The sequence below is a fragment of the Myotis nattereri genome, assembly GCF_964212035.1.
Source record: "Myotis nattereri genome assembly, chromosome: 8".
Lineage (NCBI taxonomy): Eukaryota > Metazoa > Chordata > Mammalia > Chiroptera > Vespertilionidae > Myotis > Myotis nattereri.
The window spans coordinates 38,934,673-38,958,940 of NC_138083.1; the positions used below are offsets into that span (position 1 = coordinate 38,934,673).

Sequence of the window (24,268 nt, forward strand, 5' to 3'; positions counted from 1 at the left end):
AGAGACCCACAAGTAGGCTGTTGAATATTCCAAGCAAGAGATGATGGTGGTGTGGACCAGAGTAGTAACTGTGGGGCCTTAGTAAGAAGAGATGGGATTCTGGATATAATTTGAAGGTAAAGCTGACAAAGTTTCCTGTGGTTCATGTGACAAAAGAGAATTAAGAATATCTTTACTGTTTCTGGCTTGAGAAATTGGAGAACCTGGCTGCCATTAACTAGATGGAAAAGACCATGGGAAACAGGTTTAAGGAGGAAGATCGAAAGCTTGGTTTGGGACATGTTAAGTTTAAAGGATCTTGGACAACCGCATAGAAAGAGCAGGCAGACAGTTGAATGTATGAGTCTGCATCCAGAGAATAGGACTGAATTATAGAAACGAATTTGGGAGTTGTCAGCATGTAAATGGTTTTTAAAGCCATGGGACTAAATGAGATCCCCATGGAAGTGAATGTGGGTAGAAAATAGTCTAAGGACTAAATAACTCCAGCATTAAGACAACAGGGAAATGAGGAGGTGGGAAATGCTTCTGATACAAGTGAGGAAATAAAACAAATACAATAATAGTTATCTATGCTACAATAAGAATGCTTACTTGTGACTTTAGTTAATAGTCAAGTGATTTTTGAAAACTCAAGGTAACTTTGGCATTTGAAGATGCCCTTCAGTCACTTATCAAATAGAATATTTATTGTTCCACACCATGTGCATTTTAGTTCAAAATAAACTTGGCCATTTTTCCATGAATAGACTTTTGCCACTTCCTTTTCAAGGTCATTATTCTTGATTTTTAAAAAATTCTTTTTAAAGAAAAGAATCTCTTTATAGCTGAAGCCTTAGTATACCCTTCAATTACCCTCTTCTTCCCAGGGGTAGAAGAATAGTACCTCATAATAATGCCCATGGGTTTTGTGAACTCAAAAAGCATCATTACCGTTTTAAAGTACTTGCTGTCCAGCTGCTTTAAATCTAAAGGTGGGGTTTTAGCTGTACCAGAATGTAAGTGGTTGCACTGGGGCCCTATCATATTTCTAATTTAATTCTGGGATGTTTACTTGGGAAAGTGATAAGGTAATTTGAGAATATGATGAACATGTCTTATTTATTCATTATATGCTCATCTCATGGCCAGTATTCATATTCTTTCTACAGATTATTTCTGTAAAGGGGGGATTAGTTTGAAGTTCTGTTGTGGACAATAAAAATCAATTAATTCCAGGCAGAATAGAGATTCTTAGTTTTGATTCATTTGCTCAAGTTGGCCTTGAAGGTATCATCCCTATGAATATATTTCTGTGCAGTACGAGAAGACCAGTTCAGTTCAGTTCCCAATGACACAGTTTAGGCTCTTGTCTTATTAATCAATAGCCGCAGTCAGGGAAGGCCTCCTTATTCCCTTCGATAGAACCAGACCAAGCTTGAAGAGGTAATAATTACTGCCCTGATCACAGCATGTTTTCTTTCCTCCTTCCCAACCCAGAGCATGTCTGTTCGATCCTGGCTTCCCTCCTGCGGAACCTGAGAGGGCAACAGCGAACCCGGCTGCTGAATAAATTCACTGAAAATGACAGTGAGAAGGTGGGTGCTTGATGGACTGTAAGAATGGGACCAGACCGCTTGTGATAGAAGGGCTCTTACCTGATGCAGTCTGAAGGGTGCTGGGTTGATTGTTCCTGCCCTAAAATATCTTCTCCAGTGTCTGGGCCCCATTGCTTTGGATGAGAAAGGTTTGTCTGGTTATTCTGTCTTTCATCTCCAAGTGCATTCCCCTGGGAGTAGTAACATCATAGGGTAGTATCAATTAGCACTTTAAAGGGGGTTTTAGACCCCACGAGAGTAGATTACAATAAGATTGGGGGTGGGGAGGGTGATGAGAGACATCACAGCAGAGTGACTGAACGCATGCACTTTGGATTCAGATGTATGGATTTGGGCCTGGTTTTGCCACTTTTGAGACATGTGCTACTCTGAGCCTCATTTTCCTTGGCTTTAAAATGAAGTCATTGATACCCATCTTGAAGAGTCAGTGAGATAAAGATCAAATGAAGTCTTACTAGGTGGTGGTAATGAAAATGAAGATGATGCTAAAAGAAATGGTAGAGCCTATTCTAGATGGGCTATGGAATATGGGACTGACCATGTAAATGAGATTAGATAAATATTCTGTAGTTATCTAGCATGCCAAACCATACGTGTTTTAAGAGAATAAGAACTATCATTTAGTGGGTGACTACTAGGATTGGGTAATACAGTATTATTCACATTTACAGGTAAGGAAATTGACACTTAGAGACATTATGTGACTTGCCCAAGATCACCCAGTTAAAAAGCAGAACTGAGATTTGAACCCAGGCTGCCTAAGTCCAGAAAGCCTGTGTATTTTATCATACTAGACATAAGTAGATAATTCCAGATGAGTAAAAATTAAGGACCAAAGCCTCCCCTTCTTTTCTTTTTCTTTTTTAATGTTGTTGGGGGGTTTTTTTGGTTTGTTTTTTTTTTAATATATTTTATTGATTTTTTACAGAGAGGAAGGGAGAGAGATAGTTAGAAACATCAATGAGAGAGAAACATAGATCAGCTGCCTCCTGCACATCCCCCACTGGGGATATGCCCGCAACCCAGGTACATGCCCTTGACCGGAATCGAACCTGGGACCTTTCAGTCCACAGGCCGATGCTCTATCCACTGAGCCAAACCGGTTTCGGCTTTTTTGGGGTTTTTTTAATGAATTTCAGAGAGAGGAAGGGGAAGGGAGAGAAAGATAGAAACATCAGTGATGAGAATCATTGATTAACTGCCTCCTACACATCCTCTACTAGGGATCGAACCTTCAACCCAGACATGTGCCCTGATGGGGAATTGAAACGTGATCTCCTGGTTCATGGGTCAATGCTCAACCTCTGAGCCACACCAGCCGGGCAAAGGCCTTTTTTAACTTACAATAACTTTCTTTCCTATGTCCAAGGTAAGACTACATTTCCCCCCGACTTTGGAGAGATTTTAAGATTGTCTCTTTGAGCCGACCTCTAACCATTTTTTCTTCTCTCACTAGCAGTGTAGCATGGTGAAAAGGCCATCAGGTTAGGGCGCAGAACATCTTAGCAATCATGTCACCTTGCTGACATTTAATGTCTGTGCTTCAGTTTCCTCACCTTTGAAATTAGGGTTGTAATCTATCTTCTCTGCCTACCTTGTCAGGTTTTTGTAAGGCCTAAGGAAATAATAGACATGAAAATATACGTAAGATCTTAGATCCATCGTTGTTTCCAGAGAGGATTTGGGTGCAGTCTTCCTGGACTCTCTGATGCCACGTTGAAGCAACTTCAGCTATTAACCATTAACAGCTCCTGGGTAAACACCAGGGTTGCCAACATAGTAAAGAGATGGGTTAGAAGTCTAGGCTGGCTTCATGGTATTCCTTCAATCTTTCAGAAGTCTTAGGGGAAAAGGAAACTTTTTCAGGCCTACTGAGTGTTCCTCAGGCCATGTTTGAAGCATGACTTTTGTTAAGTTTAAAACTGGTTTTTGAATTGTTGCTGAGCAAAAGTCAGGTTCTTTTTAAGTTGCTGAAGGAGTTTTTCTTGCACTCTCTTCTGACTCAAAAGCAACTAAAGAAATTTTACTCAGACCTTTTTAAAAAAAGATCAGCTCTGGGGCAGAATCTGAACATGAAAGGTTTCAGTTCTAAAAAAAAAAAAATTCTGTAAAGTTCTAAGTGAATATCAAGTATGTAACTTCAAGCTCCTTCTCTTTGCACAAAGGGGATTGAAATTTTATTTATTTATTTGTTTATAACAACTTGAATTCATGGGAGTCCTCAAAAGGCTGGGGATGCATCGTGTTCTTTGGGGAATGGGACTGTGTTGCTTTGTTCCATGCAGCTCTTTAATCCATTCCTGGTGTGTCCATAAGCAAAGCTGATCTCCCATGTGGGAGTGGTAGAGTGGATCTCCCTTTATAAGGAGTGACAGAGATGAATCAGAGCTCCCCCTTCCTTTTGCCTTGACATTCTCTTTCCTTCTCACTCATGCCTATGGAATATCTCTTTCAGGTTGACAGACTGATGGAGTTGCATTTTAAATATCTGGACGCAATGCAGGTGGCCGACAAGAAGATTGAAGGGGAAAAGCATGTACGTATCCCTGCCTGTCTTTCGCCAGCTATTGGCTTGCACTCCGTTTGGATCCCCTGCGCACCTTATATTTACCCGCAGAACAGGAAGGGCTAAGGTGCCGTCTGCCTTCATATGTCATCTAACAGCTTGCAAGAGCAGAGCTCCTCTGACAGGAGTGAAAGTCCTTCAGGAGGAAGGCTGTGTGGGATTGAGCCAGGTCTGGCCCGAGTCTGGGGGATCGTTCTAATACCCTTGACAAGAGCTTCTCTTAGAAAGTCAACCCAAGTACACTGCTGGGACTTGCACCACATTGGCAGCGTGTGCTAATGCACACACTTGCTGATGTCTGTAATCATAGGGAAGCATTGGAGGAAGGGTGATCACAGGGTGTAAGAGCTGAAAGGAGACTGCGAGGTTATTGGATCCAATTCCCCATCCAGAGATGAGAAGCTGGAGACTAGAAAAGGGAAGCTCAGGTGTGTTTCAGCAAAACCCACACAGGTTCTACACAACTGACGCTAATTTTCTTATGCTGATGGAAATGAAACCTGCTAGTCCAGTGATGGCGAACCTTCTGAGCTCGGCGTGTCAGCATTTTGAAAAACCCTAATTTAACTCTGGTGCCGTGTCACATATAGAAATTTTTTGATATTTGCAACCATAGTAAAACAAAGACTTATATTTTTTATATTTATTTTATATATTTAAATGCCATTTAACAAAGAAAAATCAACCAAAAAATGAGTTCGCGTGTCACCTCTGACACGCGTGTCATAGGCTCACCATCACTGTGCTAGTCCTTTTCCCTGTGGGGCTTTGCTTACTATGGTGTTATCCTACCTCCTGTGTTATTTACCTGCTTCCATTTTGTTCTCCTCTACCTCTGGCCTCTGTAGCTTTCTCATCTGCCTCCTTAATGAGGGCAGGTTTTCATATCTGTTTTAATGTTCGATTCATATTTTCTCTCCTACAAGACATTCCTTAGTCTTTGGTCACGTTGCATAATGATCTTTTTCTTGCTTTTTTTCAAAGTCTGAAATAGACCTCATCTTCCTTGTGATCTTGGTTTGCTATATCGCTCCATTCTCTGTTTACTTCTCGCCTTAAAGATCCACTTGGTGTTTGAACCTCCCTGGTGGAGGAGCCGTTTCAGTGCCCGCCTCCGTCTATGCTGGGTAGTCCAGCTATGCTGCGGGCCAGGGTGAGAGCCCAGGGCTGGCAAAGATTATGCCTTTTTCTCTTTGCCTCCCCTTTCACGAAAAACACCTTAATGTATGAATACCAGTAGACAGGCAACCGTGTATCGTTCTTGTGATTTCCCCATGCTCCCTAGGCTTAATGAGTCCTCAGATGTTTGTTGATTGATTGGATTGATTGGCTGGGACTTTATTCTTTTATGCAATGATGCTACTACAAGCGAAAAGGCAGAGGCTCTAAATTCTGAGGCTGGACTTCAGGCGCTAGCATGTCCCACACACAGTCCTTTCATTCCACACACCCACCCCCTTTGTTCTTTGATTAAGCTCTCCTTTTCCATCGTTTATTCCCTTTGCAGTAACTTGTACATGATGGACACTTCGTGATCATTAAAGTGATGGAGTAATACATTCTTCCTTTCTGTCTGAATGATAATTAGAAACGAATTGAAATTTCCCTAGACTTTTGTAAGGAAATAGCTGGAACAACAGGTCTGGGGGACTCCCCCATGTTATCTGCTGACGCAGATTTTCAGGGATGGCAGAGGAGCACCTGGGAGCCAGGAAACCTAGACGTGTAATGCAGGCACCACCACCTCTAATCCACTGCCTAGCCATGCCTTGTCACCGAGCCGCATGTAGCCCCGGTTTCATAGCCATAACACTGTATCAGCAAAGGCAATTTCCAAGATACCCTCCAGCTTACTCTTTTCCCTCAGGTTCAGGTGAACATTCTTTGGTAACTGCCATTTTTTAAAATGGGATGGATAAAGAGCGCTATGAGCGGTTGATCGGTGACGGAGCAGCAGCCGAGTGGATGTGAATTTCTGCTCTGCCCCTTCCTAGCTCTGAGACCCGGGACAAATGTGGTGACCTCTCTGAGCTTTGGTTTTCTCATCTGTAAAATGGAAATAACATCTCCTGTTTGATATTATCATGAATACTAAGTATGGCATATAAAGTACCTTGCTTAGTAACTGAGAGCTGCTGCTGTTGCTAGATTTTCCCAGCTTCCTTTAGAATTCTTGTGTAACCTTAAGTAAGCCAGGCAGTCCTTTCCTATGAGCATCCTCCTTGCCAGGTTCCCAGAGGAGTTGCTCAAGCAAACTAGAGTGTTGGTACCATCACATGCTTCGTTTGAAAGGAAACTGAAATAGGCTTTTGCTTTTTTTTTTTGAGGAAGACCAGGTAAGCTGTTGGCCGTCAGGTTGCAGCTTGCCTGTAGCTGTTAGGAAACTTGGCCTGCTTCCCACAAGATTATCTATTATCAGCACTGAAGAGGGTGTGAAATTGATGCGCACTGACGGAGAGTAATCTCTGCAGCCACTCTCCCCAGCACTCACGGAGCTTGTGTGTGCCACAGGCACCAGGCCCCTGCCATTCCCTGACAAACATCTGTCTCCTGGATGCCAAGGCCATTTTGCTGGGCATGGCAAACATTCCAAGGCCATTAGCACTCAGCAACCTCCGTGTTGCTCAGAGAGACGGGCGGGTGGGGGCGAGGGATGCATTTGTGAGCAGTGCTTTCTGCCAGCACTCGGGCTCCATCCTGGCAGATGAAGCCGCCTCACGGTGTAAAGTGACTTAGAACAAAACGACCTCTTTTTCACCTCTCCTTCATGCACTCTTCTCTCTTAAGTCATACACAATCTATCGCCTCACCCCATCCCACCTCCATTAAACTTGGGTGTCTTATACCCATTGGGAACTCGGCACCTATTTATTGACTTAAATTGAATGCTTATTTCTCAGGTATTTGGTGATCTTGACAGTCAGATCAGTAATAAATAAATATCTCACATACTTTGCCAAGTCAACAACAGCAACAACAAATCTTAGATAATGGGAATCGGGTATTGACATTTTTAGTGTCCCAGAGCCATCATGTTTTCTATAAACTTCAGACTTCCATGGGTACAGTCAAGTGTTCATGGCTTGCTGTTGACCAAGATTCACTGGAGAGAATCCAGTCATTTGGCAGATATTTCTTAAGCACCTGCTTTGTGCAAGGCCCTGGGCTTGGGACTGGCGGGGGAGGAGGGTGAAAGTGCTAATAGAAGAATGGACCCCAGGAGTGGTGCTGAGGGCTAGAGGTGTCCAGGGAGCAGGGAGAAGTTGCCTGCACGTAGAGTCACCCTTAGTTTGTGGAGGAGGCGAGATTCAAGCTGATTCTTAAAAGGTAGAGTCGTTAGGGCATTTCCAATCAAGAGAAAACAGGAGCAAAGGAGGGGCACTGGGAAGGCAAATTAAGTTTGGGGGCAAGTGCGAAGGTAAATCCAGGAGCAGAAGGTGTCGGAGGGGAGTCTGGCCAGCCTTTAGAGCCAGGCTTAGTCTGGTTCTCCGGCTGTGGACAAATAGCCTAACTGCCCCAGCCTTGTTTTCTTCCTTACTGGTGTTTTGATTTTAAGGCATATGTCCCAACCTGTGTGTTTTAAGGAATTACATATGTAGGGATTACTGACATAGATATAACACACGTGAAAGGGCCTGGCATGGAGGGGTGGCCAGAGAACCTTTCATTTTCTTTATAAGGACTACTTGCACCACCACCCCTCCACATACTCACATTTTCTTCCCTAGTACTGCGAGATTTTGCTTGATCTGAGCTCTCCCTACTTCTTACTTCTCCTGCCACTACTGCGTTCCTGCCTTACAGCCTTTGCATTTGCTCTCCCTTCTGCCCTGACTCTGCTCCTGCTGGTGCTTCCTCCAGCCATCAAGTCTCAACCTAACTGTCACCTCCGGAGGTTTTCTGTGATTTTCATATAGAAAGTCGCACCCCTATCCCCAGGTCCTGGGCTTACAACTCCCAGCCAGGTTACAATGTGCTTCCTTTAATCAGAACAAAATAATCACGGTTAACAGAGCATGGTTAATATTTCTTGTAATTAATAGCTAGTCCCCAGTATTCTGTTTCTGCCTCTAACAGACATACTGTTGGGGTTCCTGGTTAATAATATTTGACCTGAACTTTTAAAGATTTTTTAAAATTCATTTTTAGAGAGAAGAAGGGAGATGGAGAGAGAGGGAAAATCATCGATGTGAGAGAGAAACATCACCTGCCTCCTGCACATCCCCTGATGGGATCAAGCTGCAACCCCAAGCATGTCCCTGGATGGGAATTGAGCCAGCAACCTTTTGGCGCGTGGAATTATGCCCAACCAACTGAGCCACACTGGCCAGGACTTTTTATTTTTTTAAGAAAAAAAAAATTTTTATTGATGACTTGAACTTTTAAAGGGCATGAGTGAGCAGCAGTTCTCTGTGATCTGTAAATATCTAGGATGCTTGTCTCAGCAGATTTCACCTGAATCCCCAAACAACAGGAAATACCAAGGACAATATCCTGACTCCTTGGTTCCTTCTGGCTTCTATTGGTTAAATGTTCAGAGATGCCTGGCTTCTGGTTGTTAGGAGTAAGACATAATTATATAGGCAAGCATTTTAAAAGAGGAAGCAGAGCCTTGGAGAGAGGGTTTTCCCTTTTTTAGTTCCTGGGAAAATTATTCTCAGCAGGTTTATTCAATAAAGTGTTCTTACCACATACTTTGCACCATAATGACTTACAAATTGCATGCTAATTTTGCCACAGTTAAATTATTCCAAGCTTCATCCTGGAAAGAGAAAGATGGATTCCATGTAATGAAATAGTATCCACAGGACTTAATGTCTGAAACAAACTTTGACTATTTCCTTAGCATTTGAAACTCAGACCTTTGTACAAACAACAGGGAACGCGTAGGAATGAAAGTGTGGGGTAGGTGATCCTGCAGACAATCGAAGTGTGAGGCTGCCATTGATTCTTCTGCTAACCACTCTGGAAGCTCTGGGGCAAGCTTACAAAAAGAGAATCCTGCTGAGAGTTCCTCTCAGCTGTTCTTTAAACCAGTGGTTCCCAGACTTCTCAGGCCATGAATTTGCCAGAACACAGCTTACAGCCAGAAGAGGCCAGGGACGGTGGGGGAGGAGTGACATGGTGCTTTTCCTCCTGCTTCCCTCTCCAGGCACCCACAGATTCTGCCACAGGTCCATTTGCCCTCTCTCTCCTGCCTCCCTGCCCCTGCCTCTCCCCTTCGCAATAACAGTCATCCTTTCTATAGTTAGGAGGTTGGACTGGGGTCCAGTCACCCCTTTGCCACTTACCTTGTACTGTGGTCTCAGCACTGTTTTGCTGTTTTCATCCTTTAGTCCTCTTCCGTGGGTCCCTAGTCTCTCCCCTACAGACTCATGGAAGCCCTGGTTCTTTCAAGGCTGGTTTATATGTATGAGAAGTCTGGGTAGTTGTTTCTTCATTTGCATTTTAGTAAACTTAGAAATTGAAGACACACCTGTGGTGGAGGCATTATGATAACATGGAAGGGACATGAGCCCTGGGGTAAATCCCAGCTCTGCCACACGACTCTGTTCTTTTTGGAAATGTATCATCCTGTGTGTGCGCTAAGTTTTCATCATAACTTTATTTGAGAGGGTTATTTTGAAGATTAATGCAGGTGTTTGTAAAAACCCGGCGCGTGGTCATGTGTTGAGGCCAGCCTAACGTAGTCAGTCTTTCCTTTGGCAACAAAGCTCTGGCCTGAGATCCTCAGATTCTTACGAGAGCTTCTGTCAGTTAGCTCGATGTTCTCCAAAAAAAAGTCAATAAATAAATCCCTTTTACTCTTTCTCCAGCCTTGATTGCCCTGGTGGAAAATGACCTGCAGTCTCTAGGAGCTTTCTCTCTAACAGTCTGCCCTATTTTAGAAGCTCCTGGAGGGAGATTTTGTTTTGCTCGTGTCTGTGCCTCCTTTGTCTCTACTTACATGTCTCTGCCATGGTTTAAATTTTCTCTTGCTTTGGAAGAAAAAAAGAAATTGGCCTTTTCTAAATGGTGGGACCATTCCTGCTCATGACTGCAGACAGTAACTGTGACCCCTGTTGGGGCTCTGAGTCATGTCCCGTCTTATTAAGGTGAGAGGGATTCCTATTGGCTTCATAGCAGCTGCTTTTATGACTGTCTCCTTCCATCAGCCAGGGGCAGCTCTGCTGCCTGACAGGGGCAGATTGGAAATGGCATCCACATGCTCATTCGGAGGCCTGTGACTTGCCTGCTGAGAGAGAGAAGCGTGGAAAGGTGGGGATTTGATACTGCTTCCAAAGACAGATTAACATTTAAAGTGAGGATGTAGCTGGGGGAGGGGAAAGCGCACACAACCCTGTAGTAATGGCACCTTGATGCCACACATACCACCTCCTTGTGTATCTTTGGAGATGAATCTGTTTATTTTAGCAGCCCCCAAACAGGCTTATGCTACTGCGAATTGCAATCTGTTCTACTTAATGTGCCATTCACCCAATTACCATTTAAGTTTTTATTCTACTCCTCTCTTATGGAATGAACAAAACAAAACCTTTCAGAATATCTTTTTTTTTTTAACTCTTCCAAATTACACATGGGATTTGCTGGTCTAGCTACAATCCCTTCCCTCCCTTTTTAAAAAAGTTTCTTAGCTTTAATAAGGATAAGACAGGCTAAGAAGGTATATGACCTTACGTTTAATGCTGTTCGTTTGAGTAGTCCCCAGATGTGGCATAAAGCAAAAAATCCCATCCATTTGCTGGTAAGATAATACTGAAGAAGGTCTATAAAACAAGGGCTTTTTCCTTCTTTGAACTGTGGATAGGCTCACAGGCTTAGAGCCAAAGTTGTGTAGGTTTTTATCTCATCTCCCGACACTTACTCAACCATGAGCTTTGTGAAGTTTCATGTCTTTAATAAAGCCTCAGTTTCTCAATTGAAAAGGAGACATAGTCATAGTTTTTAGGGTTTAAGGGAAAATGAGAGGTCCGTGGAAGTACTTAGCACAGTGCCAGGCACATAGTAAAGATTCAGGAAATTTTGCTATTGGTGTTATTCCATTTTTGCAGCCCATCTCTTGCCAAAGTGAAAGGACTAATAGAAAAAGGTCTTGGACTAGAAATCGTGTTCCACTCAAGTCTCTAACCAAAACTCAGTGACAGTCATTTGACATCTGTCTCAATTTTTCCTTATGTGAAATCTGAAAATGATATTTGCTGTACGTACCCAACACAGGGCATACGCGGCAGGTCAGGTTAATGCAGACACGCTGCTCTGGGAAGTAGAGAGTGCTGTACGTGCATGTTGAGTTGTCATTGCTTCACAAAGACAGTCACCTTCACTCTTCTCAAAGGTGAGAGTTGAGTGAATTAATTTGTGGAAGACTTCCTTTAAATCTTAACTCTTCTGTATTATTTCATATACAATTCAGCGTATATATAAATTTTCATTCTGAAATTTTAAAGTAAGACATGTTTACAGCACCTAAGGAGGTACTGGAATTTTGGAATTTCTCTTTACTCTCCATTAATCATATTTGCATTTTAAGAGCACCTGATTTACATGCCCACACTGTTTTTAAATCGCCTGTGTGATACAACAGCAGATACAGAGGTTGTCTTTTTCTTGCAGGGAAGTTTAATTTATTGACAAAAAGAGGAGCTAATTGTGCTGACCATCATGTCCTATTGAGGTGACAGTTCTTGTCTCCTACTCAAGCATTTCTCATAGCTGCACTTCTAAAGATCTGGGAGCCCTGTCAGTCAACAGCTTCAGTCTATCCATATAAATGTATATACGCAGAAATCCATTTCATTTGGTTATGGAAGTGCTTCAATCCTGGATTTGTCACAGGTTATCAAAGCTAAAGGAACTTTCAAGAGAATCAGATCAGGGAAGACAAAGGTGAAGCTCACTACCACTCCCCATCCTGCGGTCAGTGCAGACATTGCTAATCGATTTCATCGCTCATCCCCACTGAACTCCAGCTCAGCTTTACCACCCTTTTCCAATGTAGTACTCTAAAACCATTGCCGTAGATTAGAGTTGACCTTCGGAGTGAACCCTATTTCTCTGTCCTGATCCAGATCAGGCTTCTTATTTCCAAACAAAGAATCTGAGGCCAAGAAACATTGAATGACTGACCTATGGACACTAGTAAGTTAGTATTAGAGCTGTGATCTGATCCCATTTGCTTGATGCTCTGTCCTACCTGTGGGTATTAAGAAAGATAGAAGCTCCTGGGTGTTCTACATTATTCTTGAACTCCTACTTTTAACCCTCATTTTTGTTTTCTCTATGATTAGCCTCATAATCAAAACTATTTAACTATGTAGAGTCTGGCATAACTAGCTATATTTAACACAGAAAAATACTCCTGTTTAGAAGAGTCTGCAGGACATATTGATAATTTTCTGCGCATTCAGTTCAAATTACATTATTGTAGTAATCTGTAACCAGCAAAGCCTTCCACTTGGCTTATGTTCAGTGGACATGGAACCAGACAGCCAATGGGTCCGGGCTGCCTGTCACTACTTCAGCCAATTGAGCAGAAACAGGGTTGAATCATTTATGAGCGTTTATCCCAATAATTACGGCAGTATGGGAGAGTTCCTCCCTGCCACTAGTGAAGCAAGCCCACTTATACCTTACTAGTGCATAACCATAAGAGTATTCTGGAGTGGAATCCTTTAGTTCTTCTGGAACCTTTTATAAGGGAAGTAATGGGGTGTAGAGAAGTTTGTAATGATTTATTTTTTAGTTTCTAGAACTTTTATATTACTTCAGTACTATTTCTCCAAAGACAGTCCTGGCTAGATGGTCATGATTTGATCTGTACTGACAGCCATTTTGGAGTCTTAGATATCCTGAGTTCTTTCAGGTGTCTAGTTCCACTTTCTCACACCCAGATATCCAGTGAGCCATGTCAAGTCCTTATCCCCAGATCAATTGGTTATCTAATGTATTAGAAACCCAGAAAAGGGGCCAGAAATTTATTACTCCAGTTAAACGTTGACCCTTCCCACAGATAATAAGACAGGAGTGGATAATAAAGGTGACGTGCCATCCCACTTCTTTTTAGAACAACCAGAACTTGAGAAGATGTTCCTAAAATAACTGTATCAGTCCTGGCTGGTGTGGCTTAGTTGGTTGGGTTCCATCCCACACACTGAAAGGTTGCTGGTTCGAGTCCCAGTCAGGGCCAGTTCCCAGGTTTCACGCTCTATCCCAGGTAAGGGCCATGCAAGAGGCAGCCAATGGATGTTTCTCACATCGATGTTTCTCTCCCTCTCCCTTCCTCTCTCTCTAAAAGTTAGTTAAAAATCTTTTTAAAAAAAGGACTGTACCCAAACTTTCTTATTTTCCATCAGAATGATACATAATAATCCTGCTTCTTTGGCTCTTTCCCTTTAAACACAGAGTGCACACTTCCACCCAACAGTAAATATTCCATAGCTCAGAGTTGTAACAGGCTAGATAAGGTGCTATCCTGACAGCAGCCACCTTCTCTGTCTGCTGGTTTCTATGATGCTTCTGAATCTGTCAGGGCAGAAACTTCGTCTTAGAAACCAATCTCTGTTTCATCTTGTGCGTGTTCAGTGATGCCTTTCTTGGCGATGAGCTATAGTTATATCTCAGATCTACATTTTAAAATTTCACTTTCAAATCATGTGGCCCTGTGTCTAAAAGTAGAATGTCGACTTGAACGTTGTCAGAGTTGAAGTTCTGAAGAAAGGAAAAATGGGGTTTGGCATTGCTCTCTTGAGCCCATCCTGTCTCGGTGACAGTATTTAGAGAAACTGGAAAGTACAGTATGTAGCTCTCTGGTTAAAAGGAGATCAGATTGTGGGGAAGAGCATGAAAAAGGAAAACTCACCCGAGGTATTTCTGACCTAATTGGAAAAACTTAATTTCACTGAGCTCCATTCTTAAGCCTTTCTACCACTCTTATTTAGCATCTTCCTTTGCTCTCTAGACAGCTCTGAAGTCTGTGCCTGCACAAACATGGTAGTGTGAAAAGAGCACAGACTCAGGTTGGAATCCCAGGTCCACCACCCATTAGTCTTGAGAGGGTTGCTCTGCTTGAGTCAGTTTCCTCATCTACAATGAGGGTAATAGTCCTTACCTCCCAATACGTGTGAGAAGAAAGGGAGTAAATATATGAGAAGCACTGCGCACTAGCCTGACACTTGATAAGCCCTCAGTAAACACGAGCTGCTCCTCCTGGCAGTGGGAGCAATGGTTATTAGTCAGGCTGCCTCATACCATGCCTGGTGTGTAGTAATAAATGCAAAATAATATGACCTGTTGCTAGCTAGGATCTGATAAGCAAAATATATATACTTTATTCTATTCTTTCTCTCTTTTAGAGATAGTGATATTCCATTGTTCTCTCCTACCTTGGCAAACTTGACTTTTCTTTGCCTTTATCCCTGCTATTATTCCCGCTGCTTGGAATGTTGTCTCCACCTTTTAAACTCCTTTAGAATGCAGCTCAAATGTTACATGTCTCTTGAACTCTCCTGACTTCCCCAGACAGACTCAGTCTGTCCTTCTTGTGGATTCCCATGGCACACAGTTTGAGAAGACCTTTGTAAGAGCCATTATTTCATTTTTTTAAAAAACCATTTGTTCATATTTGTTAATCTCATTAGACTATAATCTCCTTGATTAGGTGAACTGTTTATTTATCTTTGCTGCCCCCAGTCCATCATATAGTACCTGGGCCATAGTTAGGTGTTCAGGATATCTTTCTCAGGTAGGTGAATGAATGTGTTCCACTCCAAGTTCCCGTGTTTGCACACCTCTAAGGATTTCATTTCTCCTCCCTTCCACTTCCTTCCTGTCGACTTCTTCTCTCTCCCCTCCCCTCCCTTCCCCTCCCCTCCCCTCCCCTCCCCTCCCCTCCCCTCCCCACTTCCCCATCTGATCTACTTCTCACATAGATCGCTACTGTGGCCCCTGCCTGCTTCTCAGTGCTTTACACCGTCATACAGGTTGCATGTTCTTGTTCATGACATTTCTCCTACACAGTGTAGTCTGCTCCCATCATGTCTCACTTCTCTGGCCAGCATTTCAGCCGCCCACCAGCGAGCCGTCAGAGGCATGTCCCTCACAGTTTCCTGACCCTTCCCCTTCCCCCCATCCACACGAGTCAGCAGCACAGCTCATTAAATAGTGCTGAGCTTCTGCTGTCAGCCCTGCTTAACAGACTCTTTCCAAGAGGCCACTGTGTAAAAAGTGCCATGCAAGGTGCTTTCTAGAGCACAGGTGTGAGTGAAACACAACTCATGTTTCCAGGGAGCCAGCACAGGAAAGAGGCGCACGTGTGACAGCTGTCACAAGGGAGGCCCTGGGAGCTGCCATAACAGAGGTACCAATCCGAGGCTTGGGAGTTTTAAGGATTGGAAATCACATTTAGTTGAAACTCTTTGAAAATATTTCAAAGATCTCCGGAAAAGTTTTATAAGGAATATCACATTTTAGGCTTATATTATGGTAGAGATTGGGGGGAGAATATCAACATTACAAACAAAGGTGAGGAGGCCAAAAAACAGAGGGCAGGCCTGTGTGTGCTGTGTGTATGAGTGGGGGACTGGTGAGCAGAAATTATGTACAGCATAAGGCATTTTGCACAAGGCCTCAGAGAGGCCTTCATTCTTAAGGCATTCATTTGGCTGTCTGCCCACCAGGCGCCTTGAAACCTTACCCACAAGTCACTTCTTCCCAGATACCTTGACCTCTTAACCAACCCTGATCATCACCCACTTGTAATTATTTGTAACTTGTGGGTGCACTGTATGTATCCCTTTACTTTTTGGTCATTTCCTGTGTTTCTCCCCAGACAGACATTCAGCTGCTTGGTGATTAAGACCAGGACATCTCCTTATCTCCATTTTTCTTCTTTTTCTGCCTTATCTCAATGATTAGAAAGGTGTCCTTGCCTACCAGGCACTAAGCAAGACCTCGATCTGAACACTTGCTTCATGTTATCCATGTCTCCCTCAGAGATAAACCAGACAGGATTCCTGTCCCCAGAGTGTTCATATTCTGGTATCTGGTAATTAATTATGTACTTACGAGCAACTTGCCCTCTGTGTGTCTTCTGATTTGTACAATGGGATTAATAAACCCTTCCCTGCTCTCTTTAAATTTGGTAGTAAGGACCATGTATATAATAACACTTAAACTCTACAGCATTATAGAAATGTAAATTGTTAGCACCAAATGCTTTTTGCATGAGTGGAAGTCAGGAGTAATTTTCCTTCCTGTGCGCCCAGCCGCTGACCACATAGGAGTCTGAGCAGGACATTATGATTATGAGTAAATGAGAAACTAAAGAGGCTCTCCTATTTTTAAACTCCTTGGACACTGGTCCAGTGCTAGCTCATGGACGCAGTCATGACCACTCCGTGAACATTAACACTATTACCAGATGACCAAGGAATTTGCTCCTAAATGAAGCTCGGAACTCATGGTAGTGACCTCCGGTGCAGGGCCTGGCCAGTCCTCAGCCCTCTTTTGCCTCATAGACAGAGGCCTTTAGGAGCAGGATGAAAAGTAGCCTTGTGTTGCTACAGGCTGGCCCCCTGGGCAAATAAGAAAGTGCATTGTCTGCGTCTAAATAGTCTAGAAGGATTCTTGTTGGAGATTGATGATCACCGTGGTAAGTCCTTCGAGTTTGGGAGAGTGGAAAGCAGAGTCCCAAGGGCTTCTGTCAGTGACAGGAGTCTGAATTGTCAGAGGGAACCATGGCCATAAAACTCCTGACAGAATTAAGAAATGGTGGTTGTCATGAGGAGCTTGAATTAAGCACCTGTCGTCTTGGGACGGTCTGTGAGTCGTGCAGGTGCCCCTCACCCAGCTCTTCCTTCTGAAAGCTGACAGCCCAGACGGGGATGTCCTTCCTTTCATTCACAGCGTGGGTGTTTACTGAGCTGGGATACAAAGACAGAATTCAGTACCTACTTTCACAGAGCTCACCGTCTCCCTTACTAAAGGGAGTTATAGAAGCAGGAAGTTGGTGATGCTGAAACCAGTGTGAATATGATGCACAAGAAGAGGTCATGTGAAGTGGCTTGTCGAGGGTGCTCTCAGGAATTACAGGAAGGAGGAGTTCTTGGCCCTAAATAATCAGGAAAGGCTTTGAGGTAGAGGTTATTTAAAAACAGTGTTGGCTTGAGAGAGAGCCCAGAATCCCTGGGAGGCAGTAAAGGCCCTGAGATGGGGAGAAGAGCTCTCTCAGCAGAGGTGGTCATACTCCACTACATAAGGGGGCTCTAACGGGAAGGAAGGGGTGATAAAATGTCCAATGATGACTGTGATGATGGTTGCACAACTCTGAATATACTCGTAGCCATTAAAGGGTACACTTTCAGTGGGTGAATCATAGGGTGTATGAATTATTTCTCAAAGTTGTTTTTTTGTGTGTTTTTTTAATCTAGAGAGGAATCAATTTGGGGACAGCAAGTCTAATAGGTCTGGGGTAAGAAAGGTTTAGGAAAGAGACTCCCGTCACTTACAGTATTAGGGCTCTAGCCTAAAGGAGTGTTGGACTGTGGAATGAGATGGACAGGTTGGCAGAATTTGCATCTGACACAATGTCAGCCCAAAGTAGCACATATATGTAAGTTGGGTGCCTGTACCGTTGGTTTCACCAGGGTCCCAAGGCAGAGTTGTGGAGAAAGGGGACCTCTCTTCTCTATGTTTAACTTAATTTGGAAGAGAAAGGGAGTTAAGTATATATTGTAGAGGTTATTTATGGAGGCCAGAACCAAAGAGGAAAGAATGGGTAGAAACAGATAAGTAGCTTACATTTGTGTCCCTGTCAGCTTGTTGTTGTTTTTTTGTTTGTTTGTTTGGTTGGTTGGTAGGTGTCTTTTTTTTTTTTTAGGTTAAGTATGTGGATGATATCATTTTGTTCTTGACTCATCATATAGAAAAAAAATGGGCTTTAATCCTTTCTCTCTGGGCCTCTAGTCCATTAACAATGAGCATAAGAAAGGTGTTAGAATAATCGGAGGTAAATCAAGGTGGAGTTGTTTTCTTTTGTTACTGTTGTTGTAGTTGCTATTCTTTTGTGTATTACGGGGAGACTAGAAGCCTATTCTTTCCCAGGCTGCTCACCATCCAGCTTCAGTTTCCAAATGTTCATTCATTTTCAGGACATGGTCCGGCGAGGGGAAATCATAGACAATGACTCCGAAGATGAGTTCTACCTCCGGCGCTTGGACGCAGGGCTCTTTGTCCTCCAGCACATCTGCTACATCATGGCGGAGATCTGCAATGCCAACGTCCCCCAGGTAGGAGGGGCTCCCCTGGATGGGCCTGTCCATCGCTGCCACCTTCCTCAGCAGCTGCCTAGCTAGAGACTCTCAAAAAAGAAGTGGATCACACTCTCCTTGAATTCCTTCACTCTGTGTGGGCCTTCACTCTTTTCAGGGATGGGGGTGGGGTGAATACTCTCAATATGGTGTATTCTGGTGTCTTCTAGGACAAATGATACTTTTTCTTTCTCTCCCACTCTTCCCCTTCCTTACTAGATTCGGCAGAGGGTTCATCAGATCTTAAACATGAGAGGAAGCTCCATCAAAATTGTCAGGCACATCATCAAGGGTGAGTTGGCCATTGCTGTGCCTGGGGCTCCGGGGAATTCTGTGCTTCCTTTCTGAGTCTGTGTCAATATCCCTGGGATTTGGTGCACAACGTTCTCTGCCCGGCAACCTTAGTGTGTTGTCCAGTTCACTGTGTGTCCAGGCCAGCGTTGTCAGAATACCATGGACTAACCTAGTTATTCTCTGCCTCTGACCCTCCAGTTCCAGAATTTAAAAAACACGTAGCAAACAAGAAGCACTAGAGATTGGAAACATTTGCTTGTTTGTTTTGTAAGAAAGATAAAACAAGAAAGAAAAAATTTCCTTCCAAACTGCATGTAGTAGAAGGAAATTGCTTTCTTGGGGCAGGGGGATAACACCAGAAAGTAACAAGAAATACTTGGAATTACGCAGGACAGAAGGAAGTGAATTTGAGGTGGTGCCCTTACCTTCCAGTCTCAGCTGTGCCTTCCCCAGCTGTGAGCGTGGTCCAGAATAAATGTTGCAAAGGTTCAGAAAATACTACATGACAGCGTCCAGCCTAGTGCCCGGCACACAGAAAGGGCTCCATTGGGCGAGTTTTCCTTCTTCCCCACCTACCCCAGGGAGGCCCTCAAACACTGTTGCATCTTTGGCTGGGCCTGACTCAGCGGCTTAGTCACAAGACAGGACGCCTGGCCTGAGCTCTGGGATGTATCCCACCCTCAGCCTCTTAGCACAGACTAATACACATGGCGGTGGAGGCCGAGTTGGACTTTATAGTACCGATAACACCAGAGTTCAGGAGTCATGATGGATTGAGTAAAAGCAGGCAAACCATTTTCTCTCTCTGGCCTTTGTTCTGCCCATTTCTAAGATGAGGGACTAGGCTAGATGTACTCAAAGGGTTTGCCTGTAAGTAGCTTATAATTCCCATTACAGGTGGGAGATGAAATGTGATGAGAAGTTAAGAACCTTGGGATCTGGCTCCTAGAACTGAATACTGGCTCTGCTACTTACTGTGTTGCCTCGGGCAACTTACCCAGTTGCTCTGTGACCTCATAAAATGGGTGAGAGGATTAAATGAGATGATATATGGAAAACATCTGACACTTAATAAGTCTTCAGTAAACATTAGCTGTAATGAGTAATATGAACTATTGTGATAATTATCATCATCATTATTATAAGTGAGGCATGGCTAAAATCCCATGGGAAGCCTTGTGAGAGTAGTAGCATTGAGCTGGGTCTTAGAGGCTGGGGCAAGTCCTGGAAGGTAGGAACAGTGTGAGTGGAGGCATGGGGATTGGAAATCACGTGCTCTGTGCAGCCATCCCACGCAGGTGGGAATGGTGAATGGATGTGCCCATTTTGCAGATGGAGAAGATGAGGCATTGGGAGTCTTTCGTTTTCTCCCTCAGAGAAAGAGGAAAGGCGGAACCCCTTCATGAACCTAGCCCAGTATCTTACCTTCCATGGAGGCTTTCTGGGTGTGCCCTTCTCGTTCTCAGTGTCACATTCGCATGAATTAACTGCTCAGAGTGTCATGCCACCTCCTCCCTAGGGTGTAGCTGCAGTGATTTGCAACTCCAGCCTTTCAATGCCATTTTCTCTTTACACCCACATGTTCAATTAGAACTTTTTATTACTCGCAGCTCTACTCTCTCGTGTTTAGGCTTCTCCCTGCACCTCCATCCCTGTAATCACAACAATGATCTGAGCAAGAATGGGTCTTTAATGGGTGCTGACTTGTAGTGGGTGGATGTTTTTCTTTCTGAAATCCTAACACATATAACAGTATACCTCAGGTTACCCAGAATTTTCAGTTGTGAGCCAGCCTTTGCCTCGTTCAGGTCATGGTTTATTCCCCCAGTGCCTTTTAAAGGGCCGGCACATCCTGGAGGCTGAATAGATATTGATTGACAGCGGGTCTGTGCAAGTGACCGGGAGAGTGGCCTGCACAGAAGCCATGTTCGTCCCCCGCTCCTGTTCCTCTCTCCTGTTACCTTCTTGCCCCTCCTCGGTCCAGACCCTCAGTGTTCTCTCCATCGCCCTTCACAGCTAAGCCACCGTCACGCTGCCTGTTCTGCCTCTAGCCTCCATCTCGAATCCATCCGCTTCTCTCCATGTGCCATTTCCCATCATAGCACCCAGTTTGCTTCCTTTCTAGCCCTTATCACAGTCAGTGATTGTTTTTATTTATGTCTTTGTTTACTCATTTTGTGTGTCATACATTTAAAATGTAAGCTACACAATGTAGGGGCGTTGGCTTGTTCACGTTTCCTCAGCACCCAGGGCAATGCCAGGCACATAATGGGAACCCAGCGAATATTTCAAACATCGTTGAATAAACCCTACCTTTTGTGAATTTAAATTGGCAAATGTTGACTGAGGCTTCTCAGGGCGAGCAGTGCTACGGACTGGGGTACTAAGGTATCACTCAGCACCTGCCCTCACGGAGTTCATCGTCTCCTAGGGGATCTAGATGTAGAAGCGACCAACCATAACTCAAGCTGAATGACATACACGTTCCCACAACTGCTCAGCCATCATTGCTGGTGCCCGGCACTATATCCAGTCCTAGAGATACAGAGAAGGATGAGCAGGAACCCTGTCCTTGAGGCGTTCACAGTCTAGTGGGGAAAGATACTCGAATTGTGACGTGGTAAGTGCTGTGTGGAAGTCATGAACAGTGTGCTCAGGGTTGGGAAGGAGGCGGTAATGCAGGCACAGGCCAGGCCATGGATCCCTGGTGAAAGGTTCCTCGAGGCAGGACAGGACATCAGTGGCCTTCGTAAGGACTCTGGCCATACCAGCAGGGGCTGCAGCATTGGGTGGGTTGGGAGTGTTGCTGGGCAAGGCTCTTGAGTTCTGTTGGGTCCACAGTGATTTTGGGGGCACAGGTAGTGACTACAGCAGACAGTACACATTCTCATTGGGGCTCAAGACAGATGCTAGTTTGGGCAATTTGAAGTCATTAGTGTGGAGGTGATATGTAAAGCCAGGGAATTGGATGCCATTGCACAGTCAAAGAGGCCCTCCCAGGACAGTGACCACTCAAGAAAAAGTTCTCTCCAGATGGAAGGTTAAGGCAAGGGTTCTCCCTTCTGCTGGCATGCCCCTGCCCTGGCTCACCCCGGCCTCAGGGACAACTCTGCAGTGCCTGGTGGTGGATCTGTGCAGCCTCTGAGCGGGAGCACCTGGGCCGGGAGGAGGTGGAAGCAGGGGTGAGGCTGCCGGGGTTGGCGCCGGTGCTGCACTCCAGCCCCCTCTTAGAAAGCCTTCACTCCCTCCCCCTCCTTCCTCCACCCTTCATTCCATCAAAAAGCACAGAGCCTCATAAAGAAAACCAGCGCATCAGTCTGTCCTCTTTGATTTTAATTTTGTTTTCAGTTTGGGTTGCTTCTTTTTTTTTTTTTACATACTAATTAGATGCAAGCCTCTTTCTTTGATTTTATGGCCTATATATTTCCTAAGTTTTGCTGGCAGGATGACAGCTGATGTATCCCTTGAGGTCTCAGGAAAACGCTGATGAGGCAAGCCCAGCAGGGGCCTTTTCCTGTTATATATATTTGGGTCCCCTTTCTCAAGATTTCCTCCCTCCTTATCTGTAGGGGGTGCTAAGGGAACCGGGAATAATTGATGGCTCAGTGAAGTCCTCCTTTATGCCGACTGCTTGCTCGGTGTTTCCTAAGCCCAGCCTCCCCGGGACTGGTAGCCACTCTGGGCCTGAGGACCTGTGGTGCCCGTGTAGGGACGAGGGGGTCTTCGCTAGAGGACGCGGATCAGACTGAGGGCTCCACAGGAGGTGCCTTTTTTCTCCTGGTGCCTGGCCTGCGGCTGGCTCAGAGAAGGGACCCAGTTTGTGCTTGCAGGGTGCGTGCTCACAGAGCTCCAGGCTCTTGTGCTTGTTCCAGAAATCATACCACAGCCGGGAGAGTGGGGAGAGGGGTCACTGCCGAGCACACCCTCTGTGCGGCTTTCCATGTGGCACATTCTCTGGTTCTCACAACAACCCTAAGAAACAGGTCACACTCTCCATTTACAGAGAAGGAAACCGAGACTCGCAGAGGCTAGGGGAGGCGGGACATTGCCCAAGTCACTCTTCATGTTGGAACGGGGTCCAGATGCAGAGCTGTACGCAGTCGCTGTTCCATCTGGCAGGAAGGAACGCTCTGTCAACTGGCTGGTAAACTCCTACAGCCTTTGAGAACAAAAAGTTGGGGCGTTTACCTTTACAGAGCGCCCACTTGGCATCCCAGGCTGCCAGGTGGGCATCTAACACACGAATGAGACTTAGGAGGCCCTGTCCCAGGGAGATCCAGTCCCATCGGAGGTGAAGTAATCACAACACGCAGCAGAATGAAGCCAGTGCTGCTGTGTGGAGTGGAATCAGGAGGCAGTTGATTCTGCAGGAGGAAAAGGAGCTGGAGTGCTACACAGAGGAGGCACTCTCTTTTTCTTTTTTAAATTGTGGTAAAATATACACCACACTTACCATTTTAACCATTGCAGCCATCACCACCATCTACCCCCAGGACCCACTTTCATCTGTGCCCGTTAGACGCGCACTCCCTAGTCCCTCCTCCCCAGCCCCTCGCAGCCACCCTGTGCGCGGTCTCTGTGAAGCCACGGACTGAGTCAGGTGGGGCTGCTCGCAGCAGATGCAGAAACTGAGTGGTCATCTCCTTGGACATGGAGCAGGGCCTGCAACCTGGGCATACTTGTTAGTATAAATCCTTGTGCCAAGAGTTACCTACCTTCTCTTCAATGAGTTTAGTCACGGGTGAACGTTGTGGAGAGGATGTGTAGGTGCAGGGCTGTTTTGCAGAGGAAAGCTTGGAGGATTACTGGCTCCAGACTTCCACTGGTGACAGAAAGACTGAGCCGAAGACTTCAAAATGCTTTCAGAAATTGGCTGCTGGCCCTTTGATTTGCTTGTGTTCTTTATGGCTTGAAATCTCTTAGAAGCTCATAAACAAGTATTTCCATATTGATTTGGGGCTGTTGGTAACCTGAGCTTTTTTCTCTGTGATCTTAAAGTTGCAGAAGCTGATAGAATTTATCTTTTGGCGGCATATGTTGATATGCTTGTGATTTGTACAGATTATGACTGCCATGGCCTGTGTGTTACCCTCTCTAAGCCCTGGTCCCTCGCCTATAAGATGGGGGTACTTGCCTGAGAGGTTGCTGTGAGAATTTAGATGAGGTACTTGCTGTGTGTGAAGTGCTTGCATGATGGCTGGCGCATAGTAAGTGCTTGATGGCATCAGTTGCCTTTACTGTGGTTGGCATCTGAGCAGCCCAGTGGTCTGTAGAGTGAGATGCGCTCTGTAACTTGGGGTACGTTAGTGGTGTGCATTCGACTTTCCCAGTTCATCATGGTCGTTAGGAATCTGTTGGATCTGAAGGACTTTCCCTCCCCAGTTTCTATTTTGTTATTATTTCTATGTCTTCAAGGCTTTTCAGTGTGGAAATATTGGCATTCCTCTCCCCAGCCCCCCTTCCTCCTGCATTTTTTTAAAGGGTGAGCATTTCAGTTTAAGGAC

The 24,268-nt window shown here is 44.7% G+C and overlaps 1 protein-coding gene across 1 annotated transcript in view; it reads left to right on the forward strand.

Moving 5' to 3' along the window:
- The window catches only part of CTNNBL1 (catenin beta like 1), a 173,524-nt gene that overhangs the window by 143,835 nt on the left and 5,421 nt on the right, over nucleotides 1-24,268 (forward strand). Inside the window, exons 12-15 of the mRNA XM_081097760.1 lie at nucleotides 1,480-1,577; nucleotides 4,054-4,134; nucleotides 18,312-18,449; nucleotides 18,690-18,762. Coding sequence (XP_080953886.1) covers nucleotides 1,480-1,577; nucleotides 4,054-4,134; nucleotides 18,312-18,449; nucleotides 18,690-18,762 — 390 coding nt within the window. The remainder of the gene's footprint in view (nucleotides 1-1,479; nucleotides 1,578-4,053; nucleotides 4,135-18,311; nucleotides 18,450-18,689; nucleotides 18,763-24,268) is intronic.